The following is a 23212-nucleotide window of genomic DNA, read 5'->3' on the forward strand; positions in this document are numbered from 1 at the left end:
TCTGTCAGAGCAAGCTACAGATATCACATATTCCAAAAGGTTTCTTTGTTTTAAGAAGATACAATTCATAGGTTTGGAAATTCAGAAGATGGGTACTGATTACAGTATATATAAGCAACTAAAGGGGGTGACAAGATGATGGAGCCAGGCTCTTCAACAGGCAGAAAGTGATGCACAGGAAGTTTCATCTGAACATGAGGAAGAATTTTACTGTGCTGGTGACTGTGTACTGGAACAAGTCACCCAGAGATGTTGTGGAATCTCCCTCACTGGAGATATTCAAGCACCACCTGGATGCAATCCTGTGCAATGTGCTCTGGGGTGACCCAGCTTTAACAGGGATATTGGATCACATCATTCATTGTGGTCCTTTCTAACCTGACCCATCCTGTGATATGGTTCAAGAGACCTGAGCCAAATCCCTGTAGATTTAGGGCACTGCCCTTCACCTCCTGGCGGCTGAGACAGCAACTCTAACAACCTTCACTGCTCCCCACCAGGTCCCACTCACAATGACTTCCCACGTGCAAGTGCGCTGGCCCCTCAGCCTCCAAGTGGGAACAGGCCATCCCTCCCCCTCCAAACCGATGTTTCCCCTTGGGATGTGTGAGCTCCTGGCCGGCAAGCGCCAAGCGGGGCTTGCCCCCAGCTGATGCTCTGCCTGGAGCTCGCCGCTCCCTGCCCCTCGACGGCCACGGCCAGACCCGAGCCCGCCGCCGGCCCCGCGCCCTGCCCGCACCTGCGGCCCATTGGAGCTGCCCATTGGAGCGGGAGCGTCACGCGGCCGATCCCTGACGCCCGCGGGCCGGGGCAGCGCGCCCGCTCCTCATTCATTGGCTCTGCCGGGGAGCGAGCCCGCAGCGTTCCGCCCGCTCCGTCCCGCCCGCAGCGCTGGCTCGGCTCCGCTCCGCTCCGCTCCGCTCCGCTCCGCTCGGCTCGGCTGGCCGGGGCCAGGGCGTTCCGGGAGGGCTGCGCCTTTCGGCCGGGACCAAGCGGCTCTCCGGGATCTGGCCGGGCGGACGTGCCCGGCGCGGTAAGGGGCCGGCGCAGCGGGCGGGGGGTGAGCGAGCGGAGGACAGAAAGGGACGGCCCTGCCCTGTCCCGCCGTGTCCCTGCCCGTCCCTTCCCGGGGGTGGGTGCTCCCGGTTGGGCGGCGCGGGGACACCCGAGCGCCTGCAGTTCAGCCTGCAGTTAACAGGTGGCCGAGGCTGCTCGGAACAGAGACCAGGCGGCTCCCGCAAGCATTAAGATCCGAAGCGCTCCGCCAATTTTTCTTTTATTTTAAATAATAATAATAATAATAATAAATGCATGAAGTGGCATTGTTATTTGGGTGACGTGGGGAATGCCAGCTGTAGAAAAGCTTGTGTCTCCTTTCTGAATTTGTAACGGAGCGATTCCTTCTGCATTCAAAAGCAAAACAGCTAAAAAGCACTGACTGCTGAGCATTTGAATGAACTTAACAATTGAATCAAAAATGTTTCAAAAAAAAAATGTGCGGGGAAAAAAAGAAAGCCACAAGTTTGTTGTGTGTTTGTTGTCGGGTTTTTTTGCCTTTTTTTCTCCCCGCCAGGTAACATCTCTCTTCCTTTGTGCTTTCAGACTGAAGGGATGAACATCTCCTCCATGCAGCCTTAGATTACTTCTCCTGTTCTGTCTTGCCTTCTTCCCTTTCTCCATGTGCTCTTTCTAGTCTCCTGTTGACTCATACTTTCCCCCTGCCCCCTCCCTCCCTTCCTTCTCCCTTAACAGTCTCTAGTTTATACAGTTGTCATCTCAGTGGTCTCTTCCTCTGGCCTCAGCCTCTGTTGACAGTGACTGGTGTGTTAGTTCAGGTCCCTCTCCTGAGCTGTCTGCCATTCTTTTTTTTTTGCTGGAAATGATCACCTCAATGATAAGCTTGCAAAACTTCTCTCTGAGCAGTCACTGTTCCCTGACATTTGCCTTTTCATCCTGTCGTACAGCCTTGTTTGGCACATAAAGCTGGACAGTGACTGGAGGCATAGACACAGCACTGGTTTGGCATTTCTCCTGTGACACACATAGCTCATAGAGAGATGGGACAGCAGTGGCAGTGCTGCCTCAAACTGCCTCAGCAGGGCTGGTTGGACCTTGTTGGAGAGAGCACTGAGGTGCTTCTATTTCCAGGTGTGTTTCCCAGCCCACTGCTCTGTCTTGGAGCGTCTCCCTATTTTGGTTTGTTCCTCTCATTTGAGCTTCCCGGAGGCTGTGTACACAGGGGTGCAGATGTATGTAATCGCTGTGGAAACAAACAGATGTTTTGGTTTCTACTTAGAGATAATCAGGTAACAGTCTCCAATTCTGGTTGTTTTCCTTCTCCATTTGTGGCTTTCTATTCAGATTCTCAGTCAGAGTCAAGACAATTTTGACCACAGGAGTAAATGCCTGGAAAGATGCCAGGGGAATGGCAGGTCTCCACTGACTGAGGACAGCCTGGCTCCATTCCTGTAAAAAATAATGAGATGTTCTGGCTGTATCAATCACAACCAAATTTGTATAAAATAAATCAAGCTATTGCAAGTAATTTTATTTTTTTTTTTAAGGAAAAAGAACCTCACAATATTAAGAGCTGGACAAAGTAATTTACTGCCTACTCTTTCCCTGGTTGTCCATGTAGACTTTGTGATGGAAAAGGTTTAGAGTGAAGCACAGATGATACTCTTGCAGCTTGTTCAGCAATTTAAATCAAATTTAAAGTCTGTGAACCTATAATAGCAGCTATTACTGGCAAAATTATACTGCAAATCTTATTACAAATAAATTAAGGCTTTATTCTGTGTACTCACTGCAATGGGCTGTGGTTATACAGGTTTAGTGATGTTTTCTTGGCATCTAGTTACTTATTTATAGCCTGGTGTTACACAGACACATGGCAGGGATAAGAATGGGAAAATTTAGATGTGTGCCTGTGAGTTGGGTACTGCTGTCTGATTTACATGAGGAGAAATTTGTATTTGAGGCACTACAATAAATTGTTTGCTTCCTCGACAGTGCTGGAGGGAAGACTTAGATTTGAAGACGGGGAAAAAAAATCCCTCAGTTCTTGTTTGAAACAATCCCAGACTAGTTTGACTCTGAATGAACAGCTCCATTTCAGTGAGTGCTTAAAATTGTCACTGAACCGATTAAGGCAATATTTCTGCACTGTGTTGTAGGACAACTACAGAAGTTGAGAATATATTTGTCATATAGGTGTGGAAATTTTAAAGAAAATCTCTATAATTTTATTTTATTAGCTCCTGAGGAAATGTAATACGTGATTCAAATTGAAAAGCTCACGTGTTATTTTGCATCTGAGAGATTGTGGCTTACAGACCCTGTGTGGGTGAGAGCACAAGCTGAAGATTTTTCTACCGTAGCATTGTCAAACCCCAGCTGTGAGATACCAAAGTGTGGGAGTAGCTCTGATAAATGCTCTATCATACCTATTTTGCTTGGGTTTCTTTCATCCCTGCCAGCTGGTTTATCTTGCTCTGGCTTCAGCAGAAGCTGGGAACAGAACCATTTCTGCAGGGAGAACCACTGAGAAGTGAAGAGGTGCTACGGGAAGCATGCTTCAGACCAGATGAACACTGTGTGAAGATTAGAGAATTATTTTGTAATGGGAGAGAGGAAATTGTCTTTGGCTTCCACTCTTCTTGTCAGCCTCAGCTCTGTGGTGACTTTTTCACTGATGCAAAGCTGACACAGAGCTATGAAACAAGGCCTGAACACACTCATCCATTTTCTGGGCTGTGCAACCCTACGAGCACCTGCATTTAAACCTGGAGCCTGGCACACTGCAGGTTGGTAAGGCCGCCTGTGCAGCAGCAGCCCCGCTGTGGGGCACGGGGCATCGCCAGGCACGGGGCATCGCCGGGCACGGGGCATCGCTGGGCCCGGGTCACTGACACAAAGGGAGCCCAGGTAATTTCAGCTGCAAATCAGTGCTGAGTCTCCCAGGAACAATCACACAAGAGTAGTTCTCTCTTTCAGCCTTGCCCCTGTTACAAATGGTTGGTTTAGGTGTGGTGATTTGAAACACACCTGGGTGCCTCTGTTCTTGGATTTGGTTGTGTTTTCTGGCTGCGCTGAACACTGTGCTTCCAGTGTGTCTTCATGGCTTGCAGACCAGCCAATTTGAGTCAGTCTAGTCAGGTAACCATATGCATTGACATAATTTCTCAGTGAGGTTTTTTTGCTTTCAAATTGAATTGCCATCTTTTAGTTACAAAAAAATGGCAATGTTTCTGCTGTCTCTTCTGTGGAAGCTGCTTTTTTTTTTTTTTTTTTTTATTATGTTCTTACATGGTAGCACAAATAGAAGGTGTTTTAAAAGCAGCTCTTAAGGGTAGGTCATATTCTGATGGAGCCATTCCAGTTAACCTGCAGCGTGCTGATCAGTAAGAGTGGAGGAAGGAAGCTTTCCTTTCTCTTTGCTCAGAATAAGGTGCCAGAATGACAGACTTCAGGGCTAGAAGAGAATTCAGAACATCCTCATCTCAACACTGAGATTTCTGTGAGAATAAAGCTAATAAAGAAAAACATTTACTAAAACTTGCTTTACAGTTTAATCTTACCTCATTAGTAGATATGCCAGGGCTCTTTCAGTTCAGGGTTTTCTAGAACAAATCAGCCCGAGAGGTTAAAAATTTGTAGTGAGAAAGGTTAAAATAGGCAATATTATAAATAGGTGAGGGAAAAGCAGCCTTTCTTTGGGGAAGTGTTGAATATATGTATACATAGCATTGATGTCAGCATTTATAACATTATAGGACTGAAAATCTCAGTACTTTAATGCTCACTTATAGGGTTTCTTCTAGTCTGGTTGGTCTTGAGGAAACTTGGGTTTGCAGCTGCCATACCTGCACATCTAAGAGGAGGTTGGCTTTTAGGAAGATGGGCTCAGTACTGATTGGGTAATCCTGCCCTAGACGCAAGAAATAAATGGAATTATAGCTAATCTTTATTACTTTTAGATAATGCTGTCTCTTCAGACTGTATGTTCTGGTTGTAATATCTAAAGCTTTTGGTACTGGAGTTAAGCTCAGCTTCAGTGTGTTTTGGGAACAAGTCCCAGTAGCTCCCTACTAACTGATCCATGTCCGTTTACTGTCAGTGTGGGCCTGAAACTTTTTAAGAGGAATGCAGGCCTTCTGTGATACCGTGTTAGGTATAACTCATCTGTCTTCTCAGACAAGGCTAGTGAGTGCACTCTTGTAGGATTTGCTTTATTTATTTTTAGAACTATACAGTTGTCAGTGTATGGTGTCATTTCATATTGGCTTCTGCCTTAACTTCCAGGTGGCACCTACTGAGTTGGACTGCTAAGTGGGCATTATTGTCTGCTTATATTGTTATTGCCTGTAGGAAAATAGTTGGCAAACCTTTTTTGCCTTTTTAAAGTTTTACTTTCAAGTCATAATGTCATTGCTTTTTAACTAGGTACAAACAGTAGCTATACAATTAGTATGCAAATTATATATATGGTGTGGGGTGTATAAGTAGTTTGTTTTTGGAGTCTATTTTGCATTGCACAGTTATAAGGATAATAAAATGTGTATTATATGATGTGTAATATGGTGGCATGAGGCAAAGATGTCTGTAACTGTAACCTCTCATCCTTAGTTCACAGCTTAAGCAATGACTAAACCAGCTTTTTTCCTTTCTTTTGTTATAAATTCCTTTTGTGATGAATCCAATGTTATTCTTGTTACTTTAGTGCAACAGCTCAGACAATGCTGTTTGTGAACATCAGTAACAAACATGACCATGATTAACATTGGACTTTCTTTTCTCTCCAAGGAAAAACCTAGTTATCAGAGTTGGCATTTATGATTGATTTTTAATTTTAAAATCAGTTTTCAGCTATCTTTCTTTCTTTTCTTCTTTTTTTTTTTTTTTTTTTTGTTAAATTTAACTGATTTTTATTGTCTGCTTTCCTCTCTTTTATTGCAGGTGGGATTGGGTATTCCCCTGAAAAGACCACAAATTTGAGCTCAAACCCTGCCCATCTAGGATATTGAGAATTAGAAAGAAGCAAGAACCGTTAGGTGAAGTATTTCCTGCAGACTACTTTCCTGTCTGTGCTTGGGAGTGGCACAGCTTGTTCAAAGCCATGTGGCAGGGCTGCAGAAATATGGGGTCCATATTGCTTTTCAGCTGATGCAGTGCAGCAGAGTAAATAAGTTTATGCTTGTTTTTTTTCATTTGTTTTTTTCTCTGACTTCACCTCCTAGTCTTTGGGATGGAGTAAAAAGGAATGTGGGGGTGGCTGGCTCCCTCTTTCCTCATGCAAAATATTGGTGCTGCTATGGGGACTTAGAAGATGTGGGAACAGCCTGAGTTGTTAACTTCTCATAGCCAACAACTTCTGGGTTGATGGTACTGCCCAGCTGATGGAGCTGATGTACCAGGGTGTAGTGCTAAGCTTTCTTAGGCTGGGACATCTCACAGTTTGAAATGTTCCTTCTCTTTTCACCTGTCTGGCTCTTGGGATCTTCAGAGTTTGTAAGAGGACACTGGATTAATCATTTATTCTTTTAGAAGACCACTGAGCACTTAGATTCTGTGGCACTAAGCAGAATAGGAGTATGTGGAAAACAGATGTAGTTCTTGACTGAAAATTCACCAAGCTTCTTGTGTCTACCATATTGCTCCAGAAACAAATAGTGCATGAACAATCCACATGGTTTTCTCTTTGTGCATGCAGGTCAGCTTCCGTGGTAGTTGTTGCTGCTTACAAGGACAGTTTCAGACATACACAAAACCAGATATGCCTTTGTGGCCCCAGTGGTGGTATAAGCCATGAAGTTGTGTTGCAGATGTGGTGTGCGTTCAGTTTTGCTTTTACAGTGACTCATTTTGAAAGGTAAGTGGCTGAGAGCCTCGTGCAATGTATCACTGATGTCCAGATTGGAGAAAATAGCCCAGCTGCACAGTATTTGATGTCCTGCTGCTGCCACTCAAGGGCATGGATTTTATGCAAACATAACCCAACAGCCAAGCTAGCTTGCTCAGGTGCCACTGGCAGCTGTCAGGCCAGCTGAGACTTTACAGACTTTCACATAGGTTACAAACAAGTTCTCATGAAGGTATAATTCAACTCCAGGAGTTGCAGTTGGGTCTTCAAGGGGAACATCTGGTTACATTTATCTGCAGGGAGCAACCCAGTGCTCCAGAAGAAGGCCCTGAGCACTTGCTCTTTTTAGTTTCCAGGATACCGACCTGCCTAAATTTCTGGTTGCCAGCACTGAGCACAGTCCTTTCTTCAATAATCAAAATGAAGCTTTTTGTTCCTGACTTACTTGGAACTCCTGGAAGAAGAGAGCTGGAATGAGGAAAGCCTGTCTGCATCCATACACATCAAAATCAATAGAGAGGCTTTCATGTTTGCCTCAAAAGGCTCCTGTACCTTCCTTAAAAAGCCTCAGCAAAGTCAGTTAGAGGAGCTCCCTGTGAAGCTTTGGAGCTGTGGGATGAATCATGGCTCTCCATGTCTGACAGAAAGAGTGTTTGAGAGCATCTCCTGGAGGAATTCCTTCTTAGAAGTGCTTACCTCTTACCTTAATCCCTGCATGATGTGCTGTGGCCAGGCAAATGCACCTGACAGGCTGCTACCATGCCAGCTCAGCCTGCTTTGCTCTTAGGAGATGCAAGGTCTAAATAGTCACTACTTTCACTATGCTGGTCCTTGTACCACCATGCTGGACTGGCTTTTTAAGTAGAAAAGAAGGCTTTTGCATGTTTGAGGCTGAGTTTTTGAAGGTATTTGGACAGAAAAAGCTTACAAGTGAGCAGAAATTGGTTTGGAGCAGTGCTTATGCTTAGCCCTACTGGTTGTTTTAGAGGCATATTTTCTATGTCCCTCAAAGCACAGATTAGCCTGAGAGCTGGTGACTCATCTTTTCATTAGCACCTCTCCCTCTGATAGTGGTTTGTCTACAGTGAGAGCAAGTCTCCACATGCATGCAGTCAGTGGTGAAAGGCTGGAGCTTCTATCCTAACCTAATACTAAACTGGGACAGATCCTTGTGTCCTGGAAGGGGCTATCCTCTCCATAAATCATAAATGGACACTAGTGACTAGACTGGGAGAGAGCTCTGCATGCGGCCCAATGAATCCCATCTGCTTTGAGGGTGGGAAGAAACCCTTGACATGGAAGAAACAACATTTTTCAGATGGCTCCTATACCCCATTCTGAAGTTTTCTGCAAGTGGATTTCAGCTCTTTTTGCAATACTAAATGGACGGAGATGACAATGGCCATTAGTGATGCCATATGTGGACTATTTAAATGAAAGGCTTCTCTGGAAAGCTATAAAAGAGAAAAACAACCTTTAAGCAGGACTAATAAATGTTGTCAAGAGACATGTTACCAAAAAAACATTGAGGAGAAGGGGGGAAAAGGATGGCGGGAACCCTGTGTAGCACCATGTAGTCTCCTGGAGCACAGTCACAAAATGAAACCCCAAGTCTTGTAATAAACAGCTGACAGAGCTGAGATGGGAGCAAACTAGGACAGGGATCCTAGGGTTTTCTCTCTGCCACTTCTTCCTCCCAGAGGAGGCAGCAGTGGCTTTAGTTGATTAAAAATATGAAAACTTCTGTCTAAAGCTTAATTAGACATTCTCTCTTTAATTTGAGGAAATGGAAAAGCCAAGGAGGAACTTTACTGTCAACACAGGCACTTTTAGTTAGACTTATCTCTTTCTCTCTGACCATTCTTAAAGGGCTGGAAGTACAAGATGGGAAACATCCTCAGCCATGAGCTGGGTTGTCCATTTATGGTCATGTTTTTTTTTTCCTTCTCTACTGCGCTTCAGGCTATTTATTCATGCTGGAGGCTTTCTGAATGGCCAAGGGAGGGTGAGGGTAATGTGGTGAAGCTTCTTATCCTGTCCCAAGAATGGGGCTGGTCACTTCTCTCCCCAGCCCACCCCCTCACCTTTGCTGCTGTTAGGTTGCTCATTGTGAAAGCTAAATGGGTTTGGGTTGAAAAATAGATCCATTTTGTTTTAAAAGATTTATAACTTGCCAGTTAAGTTTTTTGGTGTATGTTTAAAATTCTGAACATTGTAACTAAGAGTGAAGTTTACTTTTTCAGGCCTACTGTTTATTTAAAATTGCTTTGAGGCATTACTGCCAGCATTTGTTAATGGTAAAATAGTTGCAGAAAGAACTATTTTACAAATTTGAAATGCTGTTCATATTCCCTGAGTGAAAGTGTTTCTTATTTTGTGCCTGATTTTTGTTCTTTGCCTATGGCCCTTCTAGCACTTGACGCCTTATCCAGTCCTGCTGGATTTTAATTGAATGCAAAATTACCCAAAGCTCAGCTTACTTTCACGAAAACTATTTTGTAATATGTTACAATTTGGATTTCCTGACTCCAGCTACTGCAGCAGACGTTTTGTGCAGAGATGTGCTTTCTTTTGGTGTGCATAAAACTGTCTTACATTCTGAAAAAATTACTCTGCAAGATGCAAAGCTCTGGCACAGAATGGTGGTAATGACAGAGATATCTATCAAGGTAATTTCATGATGCTCAGTGTTGCTTTGCAGTTTTTGTTATCTTTGAGCGAAATCACTCCTGTTTTATTTTCCTTCTGTAGTGGCATATTGAGCCCGTTTATCAGCATAGAGAAATTTAGGTTGGAAGGGACCCCTGGTGGTCATCTGGTCCAACCTCCTACTCAAAGCATGTTCAACTAGATCAGGTAAATTTTTCCTTGTATCTAATTTGAATTTCCTGTTCCCCAATTTTTGTCCATTGCTTCTTGTCCTCTTCCTGTGCACCTCCAGCATCATCTCTGCACCCTCTAAGTGTAGACAGCACTAAGGCCTCCCTGGAGCTGTCTCTTCTCCAGGCTGAACAAACCCTTAGGCTCTTGTGCCTCCTGTGCTTCAGCTCCCTAAACATCTTGGTTGCCTTTCACTGGGCTCCAGTGTCTGAGTCTATAATTAGGGGAAGGAATGGGAAGGGATGTGATAGCCTTGTCTGATGAGGCAGTGGCTGCTCTGGGGAACAGTGACGAGGAAGTGATCCAATAGATGAGAAAGAATAAAAGCCCAAAAGCAGTGCTAGGTGTAGTCTCCATTAATGCATTTCATATCCACAGGTCTGTATTTGCTGAGGTGCAAGATGTCTGCCCTGAGGCTGATCTCTAACAGAACCTCCCACCAGGCCTTATCTAACTCGGATTACACCTGGGACTATGAGTACTATGAGTATGGACCAGTGTCATTTGAAGGGCTGAAGGCTCATAAGTGTAAGTTCAGTAGAGACATGCTTCATTGCGGCTGAGCTTCCTGTCTACGTGTTCTATTCTTCACTTGAGACTGAATATTGTACAAAAAGATCTCTCTCCTAATTCCTAGGATTCTCTGCAATTAGCAGTATCTCTCTATTTATTAGATCTTCATTATTGTTTATTATTCTGTATCCTTTTGGTGGCTGTTCTTCTTGTGCATGAGAGAACCATGGATTTATTGGCTGTGGTAGAAATTTGTCAATACTGACGAATTGACTGTCAGGAAACATTATCAACAACAAGTTCAGATATACTGCTGCTTCTGGTGACTGCTTTGTACAATCAGTGTTTCTTTGTTTTTGTTTCTATTTGTTTGTATTTGTTTCTATTAATGGTAAAAAGGCAGTGGTTACTTGTTCAGTTCTGTGTTACTTGTGTTCGGTTCTGCTGATAGAAAATAAATTTTAGGTTTGAAAATAAGAGAAGAATTTCCTCCTTCTGAACAAACTTGCCATTGGTACTTTCTTCATAGGAGGAGTGTGCTAAATTCAGCATTCTGTTAATACTGGAGCTGTTTTACAGTAGAAGCAACAAATGAAGGATAAGGACCAGAGAGATGAAAAATATGGATTGGAATTGGGAGAAAATGTAACTAGGACAAGCTAATACAGATGGACCAACATTTTTCTAAAAACTAGACAACGGATTTGATGATCTTTCCTTTTAGAGGAGATGATTGTGAGGCGAGAACAATAAAAGAGGGGAGAAAAAACAGAAACCAACTCAATTGCCTGATGGGTCTTGCAAGCACTGCTGAAGAGAAAAAAAGCCATCCTGTTTCTTTGTTTCTGAGCTAGATACAAAGTGAAAGGATTTGATCCCCAGTCTTCAAAGCTTTTGGGAAGGGTCTCCATCCGGTGCTGGAGCACTGGTCCAGGTTGGATTACATACTTTCTGTCTCATTTGTCACGATGAGCGTTCAGATTGGGAAAAAGTAGTGCCTGCACTGGCAAACAGCAGCTCAGAAAGGCTGAGTCTCCCTTGCTTCTACACAGCAGCTTTTGGGGAGGCTCTGCAAGGGACAGAACAAACTTGCTGAAGTTATTAACACTTCTGAAAAAAAATAGAGTAGAATTTGCTTTTTATTTTTTTCCCTCCAAAAAGTCTGCTGATTGCTATCTGTATTTTTACAAATTATAGGCACTTGAAAAATGTGGGTTAGCTTTTATCATGTTTTTAATTTATCTTCCATTCTTCCACCTAATCAGAGGTCAAACCTGATAGCAAGGATTACTGGTTGCAAAGATCAGCTGAAATGTTATGTACACACCTTCGTTTCAGCTCGGCCTCTCAAACAGCATGATGGGACAAAAGGTATAAATGACAGCTGCCTCTGGATTGCAGAAGGCACAGCTGCAAATCAGATCTTGGATTGCCATCGAAGTGACTGCCTTGCTGAGCATGGCAGCTGAACTTCCCTGTCTGGCTGTGCTGTTCATAGAGCAGAAGGTCCTGGACAGCTCTTAGAGAATGGGACAGAAGTAACAAGTGCTTTTCAGATGGAACTTGATGAAAAATGTCATTAGTAGTACTTGAATCAGTGATCTAGGTAGTCCCTTCTGGTTGTGGTGGATTTTCTTTAGTTTTTGTTTGTTTCTTTGTTTTAACTGATAGAGTTGTCTCTGTTTAATTCATTGTTATTACATGCATTGCCCAGAGGGCAGAGTTTAATCTACTAAAGGAACAGTCTGTGTTGTGTCTGGGATGGTATTTCTTGACATGGTGTGTTCTTGTTCTAGCTGTTGCCAGCAGAGATGAGATTGTTGTGAAATGTGGAGGCAATGTGATCAGATACGAACTTCTCCAAAATCCTAAACTGAGGAGAAGGAGAGAAGATTAAACAAGGGTTACATGAGGAGCGAGACCTTGAATACTTACAAAGAAGAGGTGTCAATGAATGCCTGTAACTTATGTTGGAGAGTTCAACAGGGAATGGACTCCAGTTTAGGTGATTTGATATAAAGGAATTCAGAAACCTGTTTTCTGAAAGCAGAGAAAAATTTATTCGAAGTGAGTCATGAGAAAAAGGATTGACAAAATAATCTACCACACAAAAATAGTTTTCTTAAAAAAAAAAAAAAAAGATGCCACAGTGATGTTTCAAATATATGCCTGCAAAAAAGGAAAAAAAAAAAGCAAAAAATATGTTCTGCTGGAGGAAAAGTGAAGGCAGGAACTAGAAATCAAAAAATCTGGAAAAGTAGGGACCAGATATTTTGTACATTAAAGCTTTAGAAAGCAAATAGACAAAGATAGCCAGAAGATACTTGTAAGTGGCAGAGATAAGAACAAAATCACTTTTTGTTCCTTTGAAAATGGGGAAGCCTCAGTAATGTTAGTGAGAGGCAAAATAGGTAGGAATGATAAGAGGAGTTAAAACTGCTGCCAGGATAGTATGAGTCTGTGTTATGAAGAAAAGGAAGGCTGAAACTGCAACTTGAAAATGTAAAAGTATCCCATGACTATCTATTTGTAACTTTAGGCAGTATTAATGTCCCTCATACTGATTTTTTTGAACAAAATTTGTGTTATGTACTGTTAATTTCAAACAAATATTTAGAATTTAGTAGGTTTGAATAATTTCCACTTAAGTGAGTGAGATCTAAATGAAATATTGAAGAGAACTCAGGTCACCTGCTTGAATTTTAAACAAATTCAAATAATGTAATTTATACAGCAGAGAGTTGGAATTTATACAGCGGAGGGTTGGAAGTGTGTCAGGAGGCACAATAAAACAAGGAAGATGTAGTGTTAGGCTCAGTAAACTTAAGAATTCTGTTGGGAGCAGGAACAGCAAACCAACCACAAAACAGGCTTGTTATTCAGCACACAGTGCTAGCAGGTGTGATTTTTGTGGGGAGTAGTAGTTTATCAGAGCCTTTATTTTCTTTTTTTCTTTTTCTTTTGTTTCCTTTTAGTTAAGTTTTTCAGCTTGATTGATATAATCTATGCGTGTCTATTTTAGTCATATTAAACGCATTTTACATTCTGGTTGTTAATGCAGCTGCATATCATCCAAGCACGTCTGACTAATTGGAAGGTACTAGTAGCTATAAATGGCTAAGTGGTAAATTTTTTAAAGGGATTATTTCTTCTTAGATGAAATCTGCAGGTACTACGAAGTCCAGCAGGATGAGCTATTGCGTATTAGAAGGTCAACCATAAGGTGTATCTTGAACCATGTAATACAGGCTGTGCTTACAGAATGATTCTGAAAGTAATTTAGGGCACATAATATATGGAATTACAGAAATAAACTCGTGGCAGAATGCTTTAAGCAGAAAGGAGTATTAAAAACTCCTCCCCCTCCATCACAGAGACCTATGCTCAAACCACATTCCAGTTATTTTACACAGGGTGTTGAGAGGGGAGGATATGGCACAGGAGAGATGGAATAAATATTGCAGTGGGAGACTGGAAACTTAACCTCCTTAGCTTACCTGAGAAAGGGATTATGGAGGAACTTCATTGTGATAAAGTATTTTCACAGGGAGAAAATCTCAAGTTGCAGCAGGCATTTTGACTTTGCAGCTAAAGAGAGAATGGTTTGAGCTGATTACCAGTTTCCACATCTGCCTTTCAGCATGGAAAGATATTCAGATATTTCACAGTGGGAGCATGATTAACAGCTGGGGTCAAGCACCAGGCAGGATAGCTGATTCCTTTTTTTTCAGTGTCTTTAGTTAGCCCTGTAGGAAATTCAGCAGTTCTGTGCTGTGCCTGCTGCACTGGGTCACACATTACAGCCAGTGAGGATCTCTGAGGTTTGGTAGTGGCTGTGTGAGAGGTTAAGGGTAGAAAGGACTCCTGTCCTGACCAAGCCTTCCCTCTTGCACATTTGTATGTAATGTTTTTGAACTTCTATAGTGGAAGTTTTGAATACTTGCATAAGCAAAGAATAACTAACTGAAATGATGTGAAAAAATACCTGTGTGCTGATGGGTCCTGGACCAGGTGATATTGTGTGTTGGTGCTCTGTAACTTTGGTCCATGCTAATCGGTTGATTGTTGTCTGGAAATATGTTTGTCCCACTTGAACCCCTCTAAATCAAGTTCCTGGAAACAGTAGGTACAGTTTATGCACACAGGTAGAAACCCATGCTCTTCCCAATGACTGCTATATTTGGTTATTGCACTGGTGTTTTTCTATTGATTAACTGGTTGGTTGACTTTTTTTGCCCAAATCTGTTGCGTTCCTCTGACATTGTATTGTGGCTGTCGGTACTTAAGTTGGAAACCCAAATTGAAAATTATTCAAAAACATCTTGTATCTGTTGGTTATTGATATTTAGTGAAGCAGCAAATAGTTTTATCTGTGGTCCTGTTTCTTGCAGAACGCTCTGTCTTGCCACTAAAAGGTCTTCCTAAACATACTGCATCAAAGAAATCCATTTAAATCCAGAAACTTAATGGTCTGGGGCAGAAATAACTTAAAATAGCAGGAGTCCAGTTCTACAGAGACAGGATTTTGTGGAAAATAAATAATCCTCTCTTCCTAGTTCTAGCACTGATGTTTTTTCCACAGCAATGCTTGGAGATGGGCCTGGCATCACATAGGGATCTCCTCTTATTTTACTAGCCAAGAGAATTGTCTTCCCTCTTTTATCTACTGTCTGGTTTGTCTAGATATCAGTAAAATTTGGTCTTAAAATGCGATTTTCAATGGCAGCTTTCTGTTTAAAAATACATGAAGATAAATTTGATTATCCTTTCTCTTTGTCACCCAGAAACAAGCTGCAAATTGTTTTGGGTTTGCACTCATGCTGCGTGTGGAAGGCAACTTTTTGCAAGTGCAAGTAAAATATTGATCATCTTGTTTTCTCTTTTTTTTCCCACCAGATTCCATTGTGATTGGATTTTGGGTTGGTCTTGCAGTTTTTGTCATCTTCATGTTTTTTGTCCTGACCCTGCTGACGAAGACAGGAGCACCACATCAAGAGTGAGTCTGAAAACGGGAATAAGAAATGCAGCCTACTATGCAGCCCCCAAACAAGCAGTGACAGTGCTGACATTGTACTGGCTCAGCCTCATCTTAGTCTGGTCTGTTCTTATGAAACACTGCAGTCTGTCTTCATTTCAAGTAATTTTAGCATTTTCATTCTGAAAGGATGTTTTGGGTAGGCTGCCAAACAGGTGCCTTTAGATTACTGTTTTGGCAACGGGTGGGATGGTTCTAGGTAGGCTCAAGTTTTCATGGAGTGAAAGTGTGAATATCAACAGAGTATATACAAATAAAATGCAGTGCAGCTGTTGAATTAAGGAAGCTGAAGCCTGGCTGGTTTCCAAATGTTTGTGTGTTCAACTCCAAAAGACAGATACGGGTAGTATTTGCAAAATCTTCCCTTAACCCCCGAGGTCTCAGAGTGTCTTAGTTTCTGCTGAGAAATTGCAATAGATGCTGAAGTACAGATCAGCTCGACATTTCTCTAAAGCCAGGGTCCCTTGAAAGTCCTCTATTTTTTATTCTTTCTGGCTGATAAATATGTGCAGACCATGCCTTGCCTCAATGCTCTATCTGCATTTGCATGGGACACAGGCTGTCAGTGTCCCTTCCTCTGAGAAAGTTTGAACCCACATCTCCTCTCAGGCTTCTGTGCCATAAAGTGGAAATAAAAAGCCTCTCTGGAGCGTGAGATTGCTTGCAGGCAGGTAGCAGTGATGAGAAGCTGATTGTAAAAGGCAATTGCTGGTGCTTATCGCTTCCTAAAGCAGCCTATCTCTGCCTCCTGGAGTCCCTTTGCTATTTAATCACATGTAAAGTGGCTCTGAAACTCCTTGTAATAGCACAACTCTAGAGACAGGGTCAGATGTATGTCTTGAGTCTCTTCTGTGATCCTAAAGAAGCAAATAGTGGCAAAAGAATCCAGTTTACCAGAACTGACTTACTGGTAGTTTTGCTTCCCCTACAGACTGTTAAGAAGTAGCCAGACATTTCCCCCGAACAGATTTTAAATCCCTGTAATTGTTGGTGTGCTGCCTCTTTTTCACAAAGACCTAATTTATTAGCTGAGCATGAGGCTGGATCCCATGTGGATAATTTGAAAGGGGAAAAAGTAAAAATTACATATATAGAGAGAATTTCATATGGCTATTTGTCAAAAATTTTTACGCTTGTAAAAATTTCCTTTCAGGTAGCAGAGGCCTGCTTGATATCTCCCACTTTTTTCTGCCTTTTTCACCAATTTTCTCAGAACATTGTCCTAGAGAGTTTGTAAAATGTCCACCTTTGGTCAACTTCTACATCCACATCAGAATGCAGAGTTGCCCTTGCCTTCATCATTAAGCTTGAGACCTCCAGAAGTCCCTTCTGTCCTAAACCTTAATGTAATTTTTCTTTAGTTGCTGGAAAGAGACCAATTATTCCTTTCTGTATTTGCTATAAACCTCTTCGCAGCTTTGGGAGCTGTGTGCCTGAGTGCTTGCCCACTTGCTATGCATACTGAGTTGGCACCTTTAACAAATCTGAGCACTATTTTTTTGCCATTTGGTAACGAAATGTGCATGGTACTGAACATGGATCCTCCAGGGATACACTAAGTGCAGTGAATACAGTTGTGTCCTCTTACTTTTTTACATGTATATAAAAACTGGACAATAGCTTCCTGTAAAACCAGAGCAGACTGGTTTTGGTTTGCCTGCATCTTCTATTTTTATACCTGACTGGACTCTTCATGACTTGGCGTTTCATTAGTGGGCTGTCTTGAGACCTCCTTTAGAAATAGATGTTAATGGGATTCCTAGGTCTTGGGAGAAAGCCAGCTTGATTGATGGATGAAGTCTCTGAAGTCTCCAACTTCAGTAAGGCTCTTTGGCTGTTCTTTAAAGTACCATTAATGTGAGAGATTAAGTGTAACTGGGCTCAGATGGATGGATCCAAAGTAGAATAGTCTGATTTTTTTCTAGTAGTATGCTTTTCTTGGCTCAGTATAAAGGGGCATGATAGGATGTACTTTTCAAAATTACACAAGATGTTCAGAGTTAGGTACGTTCTCAGACCAGAAGGGTCAGGATATGGATAGGGACAGGCAGAAATTTAATCAGCTACAGAAATTATGTCTGCTGCATTTCTCCTTTGTTTGCTTGCATATATATTAGCTTGTGCAACCAAAAAAAAACTGTTGGCAATCTCTGAATTTCTGTCCAAAAAACGCTCTCGTTCATCATTCAGGAGAGGAAAGCATGCTATATTTGCTTCTGCATTTGAAAATGTCTTTAAGAGCTCATTTGTGCAACAAATGCAAGAGTTCATGCAACCTATCTGTACAAAATATTGGCTGATGTGATCTTAAAGCAGTAAACATTAAATAACTGATTTTTTTTTTTTTTTTTAGAAGTCAGTTGACCTTGGTTAAGTAAAACTGGGATCTTTGAGGCTACTTTTTTTGAGTGTTCTGAAAAGATACCTGCTGAGGTGTTCTTGAGTATTGTAATGAGCAAGACTATGCAAGTTTATACTCTAGTTTTAAGAAAACAGACTTCCTCTCCAAAATGCAAAGATGGTGTTTGTGAATTTCACAATCCAAAAATATCACTGTATATTAGATTGTGTGTTCCCTGCTCATGAACATAGGATTATGCTTCATCATATATCCTCAACATTTGAGTCACTGTAAAATTTATTTGCATCTTCTATTTGTCCATTAAGATTAGGTTGCCACTGCCAGTCTCGTGTGCCCCTCTGCATGATCAGCCTTTGCTCCTTCACAGCTCACTGGATTATGAAGCATTTGCCACACCTATGCAGTAATTCTACTCCTCTAGAGGATGTGTTTTAAGCTTTCTTCTGCAGTCACTTTGATGCCATGAAGATTTTTGCCTTTTCTTTTATACCCCTGTTATACCTTTTTAAAACTTCTGTATTCCTAATGCTTTTTGCCTACATTCTTGAACTTGTTTGTCAAGCTAAGAGACTAAACATTTTAGAAGCTTTGTAGCCAGGGATCAGTGTGCCCCAGACCCCAAGGTCCTCTCCAGAACACATTCTGTAAAGTAAGATAGAACCACCCAGGGGAAGGTTCCTTGGGGAGGGGGAGGCTCACTTGAACCTCTCATTGGGGAATCTTTGATAGATATGCTAATTAGTAAAACCTATAATGTTATACCCAATGTTGGGGGGGGGACACAGAGATAAACTCGGCGGGGTGCATCTCGATGCATGTGACCTGGACGTGTACACCTAAGGATCCTTAAAATAAATACCAAGGTAAAATCCCTTTTCCCCTTCTAACCGTGTATGACTCTTGATTTTAAGACCAGGAAAAGGCATCAACTTCTTCCTGGCCTTACAGTGCTTGTCCTTCTTTCTGTGCTTATTTGCCACATCCACTGTCTGTGACATAACGCTACCTAGAAACTCTTGGGACAGACTTGCCAAACGATATATGAAACTTAAAGTGGAGCTTTTCACTGCATTATAAATACATAAATCTCAGTTCAGAATTATTCCAGGCTGTTTGCCCCCTGCTGTGTATACAGTAGATTAGTAGTTAGTTACCTGTCAGTCTTACATCAATTTAAATGTTATTCTTCTACCTGGTTCACTTTGAAATGCAGAATGAGCCAATACAGTTTTGACAAACTAGAGAACTGCTTTGATTTCTAGGCTAGTGGAAGTGATGTTAGGACAGAATGCTCCCTTCATGTAATGGAAGTAAATTAGCTTTTGAGAAGAAGGGAAGAAGGGAAGATTAACTGCACCTGAAAGACTAATGGTAGGTATCCTGTGAACTTGAAAGTTTTAGTGGGTAGATTTCTGAAGGTGTCATCTGAGGCTTTCAAAAGCTTGTGGGCACTTAATCTCCTCCTGCAGGCTTGAGGAACTACAATTAGACTGAAAAACTCTGAAGTGCTGGGTGGACCTTTAGGTGTCCAATTATCTGACTCCAGTGTCATTTACTACATCTTCAGATGTAAACAGTATGGTTTATTAATTCCTAACAAAATCCTTATTCTAGGAACATGTTTAGATTTTCATTGCTCTTTCTCTGAATACCTCCACTGCTTTTCAGATGCAAATAACCTGCGTTTTGTGATTACAGCATATAAATTCAGCCTGACAAAGAATGAATCTTTTCTCAGCTCCAAATGGCTCTTGCACAAGTCCATGCAGATTGGTGCTGGTTTGAGATAAGATTTATAGAGAAAACTGCCAAAAAAGATGTTAAACTATCCTTCCTGGGCTGCCTGGACTGTTAACTTCCAGCCTTTAAAGCAGTCTTTAGTTCCAGCTCTCCTAATTTGGAAATCTGAATGTCATTGATTGAAGTCAGTGGAAAAGATGGTTTGATGTGTGGACAACCAAGCACTCAATGCCTTTAGCAAGAGCAGAGCTGGCTGTGCCTCAGGAACATTTTGTCTATCAAGGACTTCTCTCAAACTGTTCTTGTAAGCCATTTAAAAAAATTGTTACTACTTGATACTACTTGAAATCAAGAGTATTTCTAAACCCGTTCAGTAAGGTGATTATTACAGTATATTGATTACTAGAAGTGCCATTTAAGAGTGCTGGCATTAACTTATTTCCATGGAAAATTATCATGACAAATGAAGACTTACAATTGTTCAGCAGAAAATAATAAATAGTGCTGGCTTACAGGTCTGTGGTAGATAAACTGTAGGGTTTCCTTTTCTCCTGATCATAATGGTTGCTGAAAAAAACCTTGTTGATAAGAACTCAAATAGTTCCACTTTTACTGTATTTTTTACTGTATTTTTCTTTTCCCACCATAGCAATGCAGAACCTTCTGAAAAAAGATTCCGTATGAACAGCTTTGTGGCGGATTTTGGGAGACCTTTGGAGTCTGAGAGAGATTTTTCTCATCAAATGGCTGAAGAATCCCAGTCACTTTTCCATTTCCATATTAATGAAGTGGACCATATGAACAAAGCAAAAGACAGTCAGAAAGGTCCAAGTCCGGAGAGTAATACCCACTTCCAGGAGGTTCCCAGAAGCTGTGGAGTGTTTGAGGAAGACCTACATTGTCTTACAAAATTTAACATTCCGAACTTTGTGAACACTGAGCAGAACCCTTCATTAGGTGAGGAGGATCTCCTCATTTCAGAGCCACCAATCATTTTAGAAAGCAAATTGGTTATGCAATCTTCCCATCGGATCCTTGACTGAAAAAGTCTTTAAGGTAAACATTCCTGTTATTGTCCAGCTTGAAGCCTTTCTTGGCCTCCCACTCTTTTGACAGAAGGTATTTCAGACGTGTGCTTTTTACTGGATGTAAGACTGGCTGTACTGATAGAACTCAGTTTAGACAAGAAGTAAGACACTGAATGCTTTATTATGATGCCTTCTGTGGTCTAAAACTTTTGCCCAGCATTATTTGATTTTTTTTTTTTGTTTGTTTCTTGTTTTGTTCTTCATTTTTAAATGACTGCTTATGACCAGCTTCTGAAGGATAGTAATTTACAAGGACTGTGAAGGCTGGAGCCTGGCATTGGGAGGTGTATGAAAATTCCTTGGCCAAGAAAAGTGTAAATCTCAAAGAAGACTGAAGAAAGGAATAAACAGCCCCTGGGGAAGTTCTGTAGTTTCTGCTACTCCCGATCAGGATGCCTGAAGCTGAGCAGCACAATAAATATCTGCTTGGGATTAACTTCAATTTCTGATTCCTAACTGCTTTTCTGTGCAGGTTAAACCCAATTTACAAAGCTTCCAGAGGGAATACCTTGCAAATTAAATTGTTTGGTTGCAGTGTTTACAAAATGCTATCACCACCTGCTGCTGAGTAAAGGCAAATGGGTGCCTGTAATTATACTCCAGAGTGACACCGCAGCAGCTGCCCCATGATGACATGGAATTAGTCATCTACACACAGCACAAGCTGTGATTTGACTCTTTTTTTTTTTTTTTCCCCTGTTAATTGCTGATGTGAATTTCCAATTTAGTAAGTACAGGATTCAGTAGCTAAATCACAGGATATAAGAAAAAACCTATTTTTCTTTTTCCAATAAAGTTACTACATGCAAATGGTGGTGGTATGTTAAGCTGGTGTTATGTGTTGCCTATAGGTTGAACCTTCCTGTGCTTTTTGGCTTTATACATGGCCATTTCTTTACTCATTGGCCAGTGAAGTGCTAGCAGGCTTTGAGTTGTTGAGAGGACCAACTCCAAAAATGTAGCTAAGCTGTGCTTGCTCCATCTTCTTTTTGTACTCAGCTGGGATAGAGTCGCAACCTCAGCTGTTCTCCCAGTGAAAGGTTTGGTAAGGATTTGAATAGGTGTAGTTTCAACCTTTATTTTTTAGAGGTGGAATAAAGTTCTGAACCTTTGAGAGTACTTAAAATTGTATTTCAGCTTTCTTCAAAAGATGGTAATTAGTGACTGAATGGTTTTAGAGCAAGCATATAGGATGCAGACGTACCAGGTTCAAACCCTTTGCTAGATTTTGAGTATGCTCTGCAGGAAGTTCTTAACTGAAATTAAAAGAGTGGATTCTAGAGACTGTGCCTCACTGGGTTTTCTTAAAATTAACATGCTTTGTATACAACGCAGGTGTGTTAAGAGTTTAGAGACCTGCTGATACATCCTTCAGCCAATTAAATGCTGATTAATTAATCCCTTCTTCACCTTACAAACAGGAAAAAGAGTGAATGGGTTGAGCATTTAAAGAATACAAATTGTGTAGGAAGAGTGCAGGAAACATCCTTTGTTTTTATCTCCCATGCCCTTATTACATACCACTTAGAGCTAAATTTCTTGTTTTCAAATGTAATTCTTGCATGACGTGCTAGTGTTTAAAGTAACAGGATTATACTTAAAACAAAGCAGAGACTGTTTAAAACTAGCAGGTTGTTGCTGAAAATAGTTCCCAGAGAAGACTGAAATGAACCCTGCTCTAAATGAGCATAGCTCCAAGGGCTGCAACGCACATCTCCAGTACAACTTTTCAGGTGCAGAAAAGGCCTCCTTTCACAGGAAGTACATAACTGTAAGTACGAAGGCTGTAGGTGTGGACTTTCCTTTTCCAAAAGTTAGGAAATGTGGGAAATCTGTCTCTGAATGCGGCATCTACTTCCTGCCGAGGCACCTCAATGATGTTAAGCTATCTCATGGTTAGACTTCTAAGCTCAATATTGTTCTTGTTAACACGTGGTGGGACTTGTACTAAACAGGGCTTTCAGAGCTGATTTCTGGATGAGTGAACTGCCTTCAGTAATGTTTGAGCTATTATTTTTACTTTATTTTTTCCTTTGCTGTGCTTGAAAACAGAAATGCTGCATGAAGGAAGGGAAAATCTATGCGAAATCCATCTCCTCTGCAACTGAGAAATGAAGGTTGCCTTTAAGGCATTTAAAACTATGTTTCATAGATCATTTAGATTGGACAAAGACCTTTAGGATCATGAAGTCCAACCATTAACTCAGCACTGCCAAGTTCCCTTCTAAACCACCTCCCCCCATGCCACATCTAAATGGCTCTGTAGAGCCCCCAGGGATGGTGACTCCACTGCTTCCCTGGGCAGTTTGTTCCAGTGCTCAACAACCCCTTTGGGGAAAGAAATCTCAAAAGTTTCAGAAGTTTCAAAATAATGCAGATGTGGTTTTAGAAAAAGAAGATGCTGCTATTCCCTGTAGGCTAGCCTACGCTGCTCTTCTGCCACCTTAAATCTTAGTGGCTTTTCTTTGGGTACCTAACTGCTACTTTGGGGAGAAAAAGGAAGCATTTTGTATATGGATATTGGTGATGATGCCTAGATGAAAGGTACTTAATAAAATAACCAAGAGGTAATTCCAACTTAACTTACAAAACCTTTGAATTGCATTGTTCATGTCCCTCTGAAGCATGTATTAATCAATCCTGTAAAGCTATTTAAGTGTTTGGTTCCTGCTTCTGTTCTTTCCTGATGGTGGTTCTACATTTTTCATCTTATCTCCCTTCTGTATTTAAAG

The 23212-nt window shown here is 41.4% G+C and overlaps 1 protein-coding gene across 11 annotated transcripts; it reads left to right on the plus strand.

The window, feature by feature from the left end:
- The first annotated feature begins 864 nt into the window (after positions 1-864).
- MRAP2 (melanocortin 2 receptor accessory protein 2) lies at positions 865-21762 on the plus strand. 11 transcript variants are annotated; one of them, XM_048296701.1, is made up of 8 exons: positions 865-1033; positions 1603-2306; positions 5959-6053; positions 6713-6871; positions 9614-9718; positions 10121-10270; positions 15152-15251; positions 20042-21762. In XM_048296701.1, the coding sequence occupies exons 6-8, from the start codon at positions 10144-10146 to the stop codon at positions 20433-20435; spliced, it is 621 nt and encodes a 206-aa protein (XP_048152658.1). In that variant the 5' UTR covers positions 865-1033; positions 1603-2306; positions 5959-6053; positions 6713-6871; positions 9614-9718; positions 10121-10143; the 3' UTR covers positions 20436-21762. The 11 variants fall into 11 exon arrangements, with proteins under 11 accessions (XP_048152658.1, XP_048152659.1, XP_048152662.1 ...); XM_048296702.1 differs by having other exon boundaries at positions 1965-2306; XM_048296705.1 differs by having other exon boundaries at positions 2149-2306.
- The last annotated feature ends 1450 nt before the right edge of the window (positions 21763-23212 follow it).

The sequence above is a fragment of the Corvus hawaiiensis genome, chromosome 3 (genome assembly GCF_020740725.1).
Source record: "Corvus hawaiiensis isolate bCorHaw1 chromosome 3, bCorHaw1.pri.cur, whole genome shotgun sequence".
Taxonomy (NCBI): domain Eukaryota; kingdom Metazoa; phylum Chordata; class Aves; order Passeriformes; family Corvidae; genus Corvus; species Corvus hawaiiensis.

Excerpts from the sequence above, each read along its gene's own strand:
- MRAP2 (XM_048296697.1), top strand. The coding sequence starts at position 10,102 with ATGCATTTCATATCCACAGGTCTGTATTTGCTGAGGTGCAAGATGTCT. Across the intron at positions 10,271-15,151 it reads AGGGCTGAAGGCTCATAAGT|ATTCCATTGTGATTGGATTT; the intron begins GTAAGTTCAGTA and ends TTTTCCCACCAG. Across the intron at positions 15,252-20,041 it reads ACAGGAGCACCACATCAAGA|CAATGCAGAACCTTCTGAAA; the intron begins GTGAGTCTGAAA and ends TTCCCACCATAG.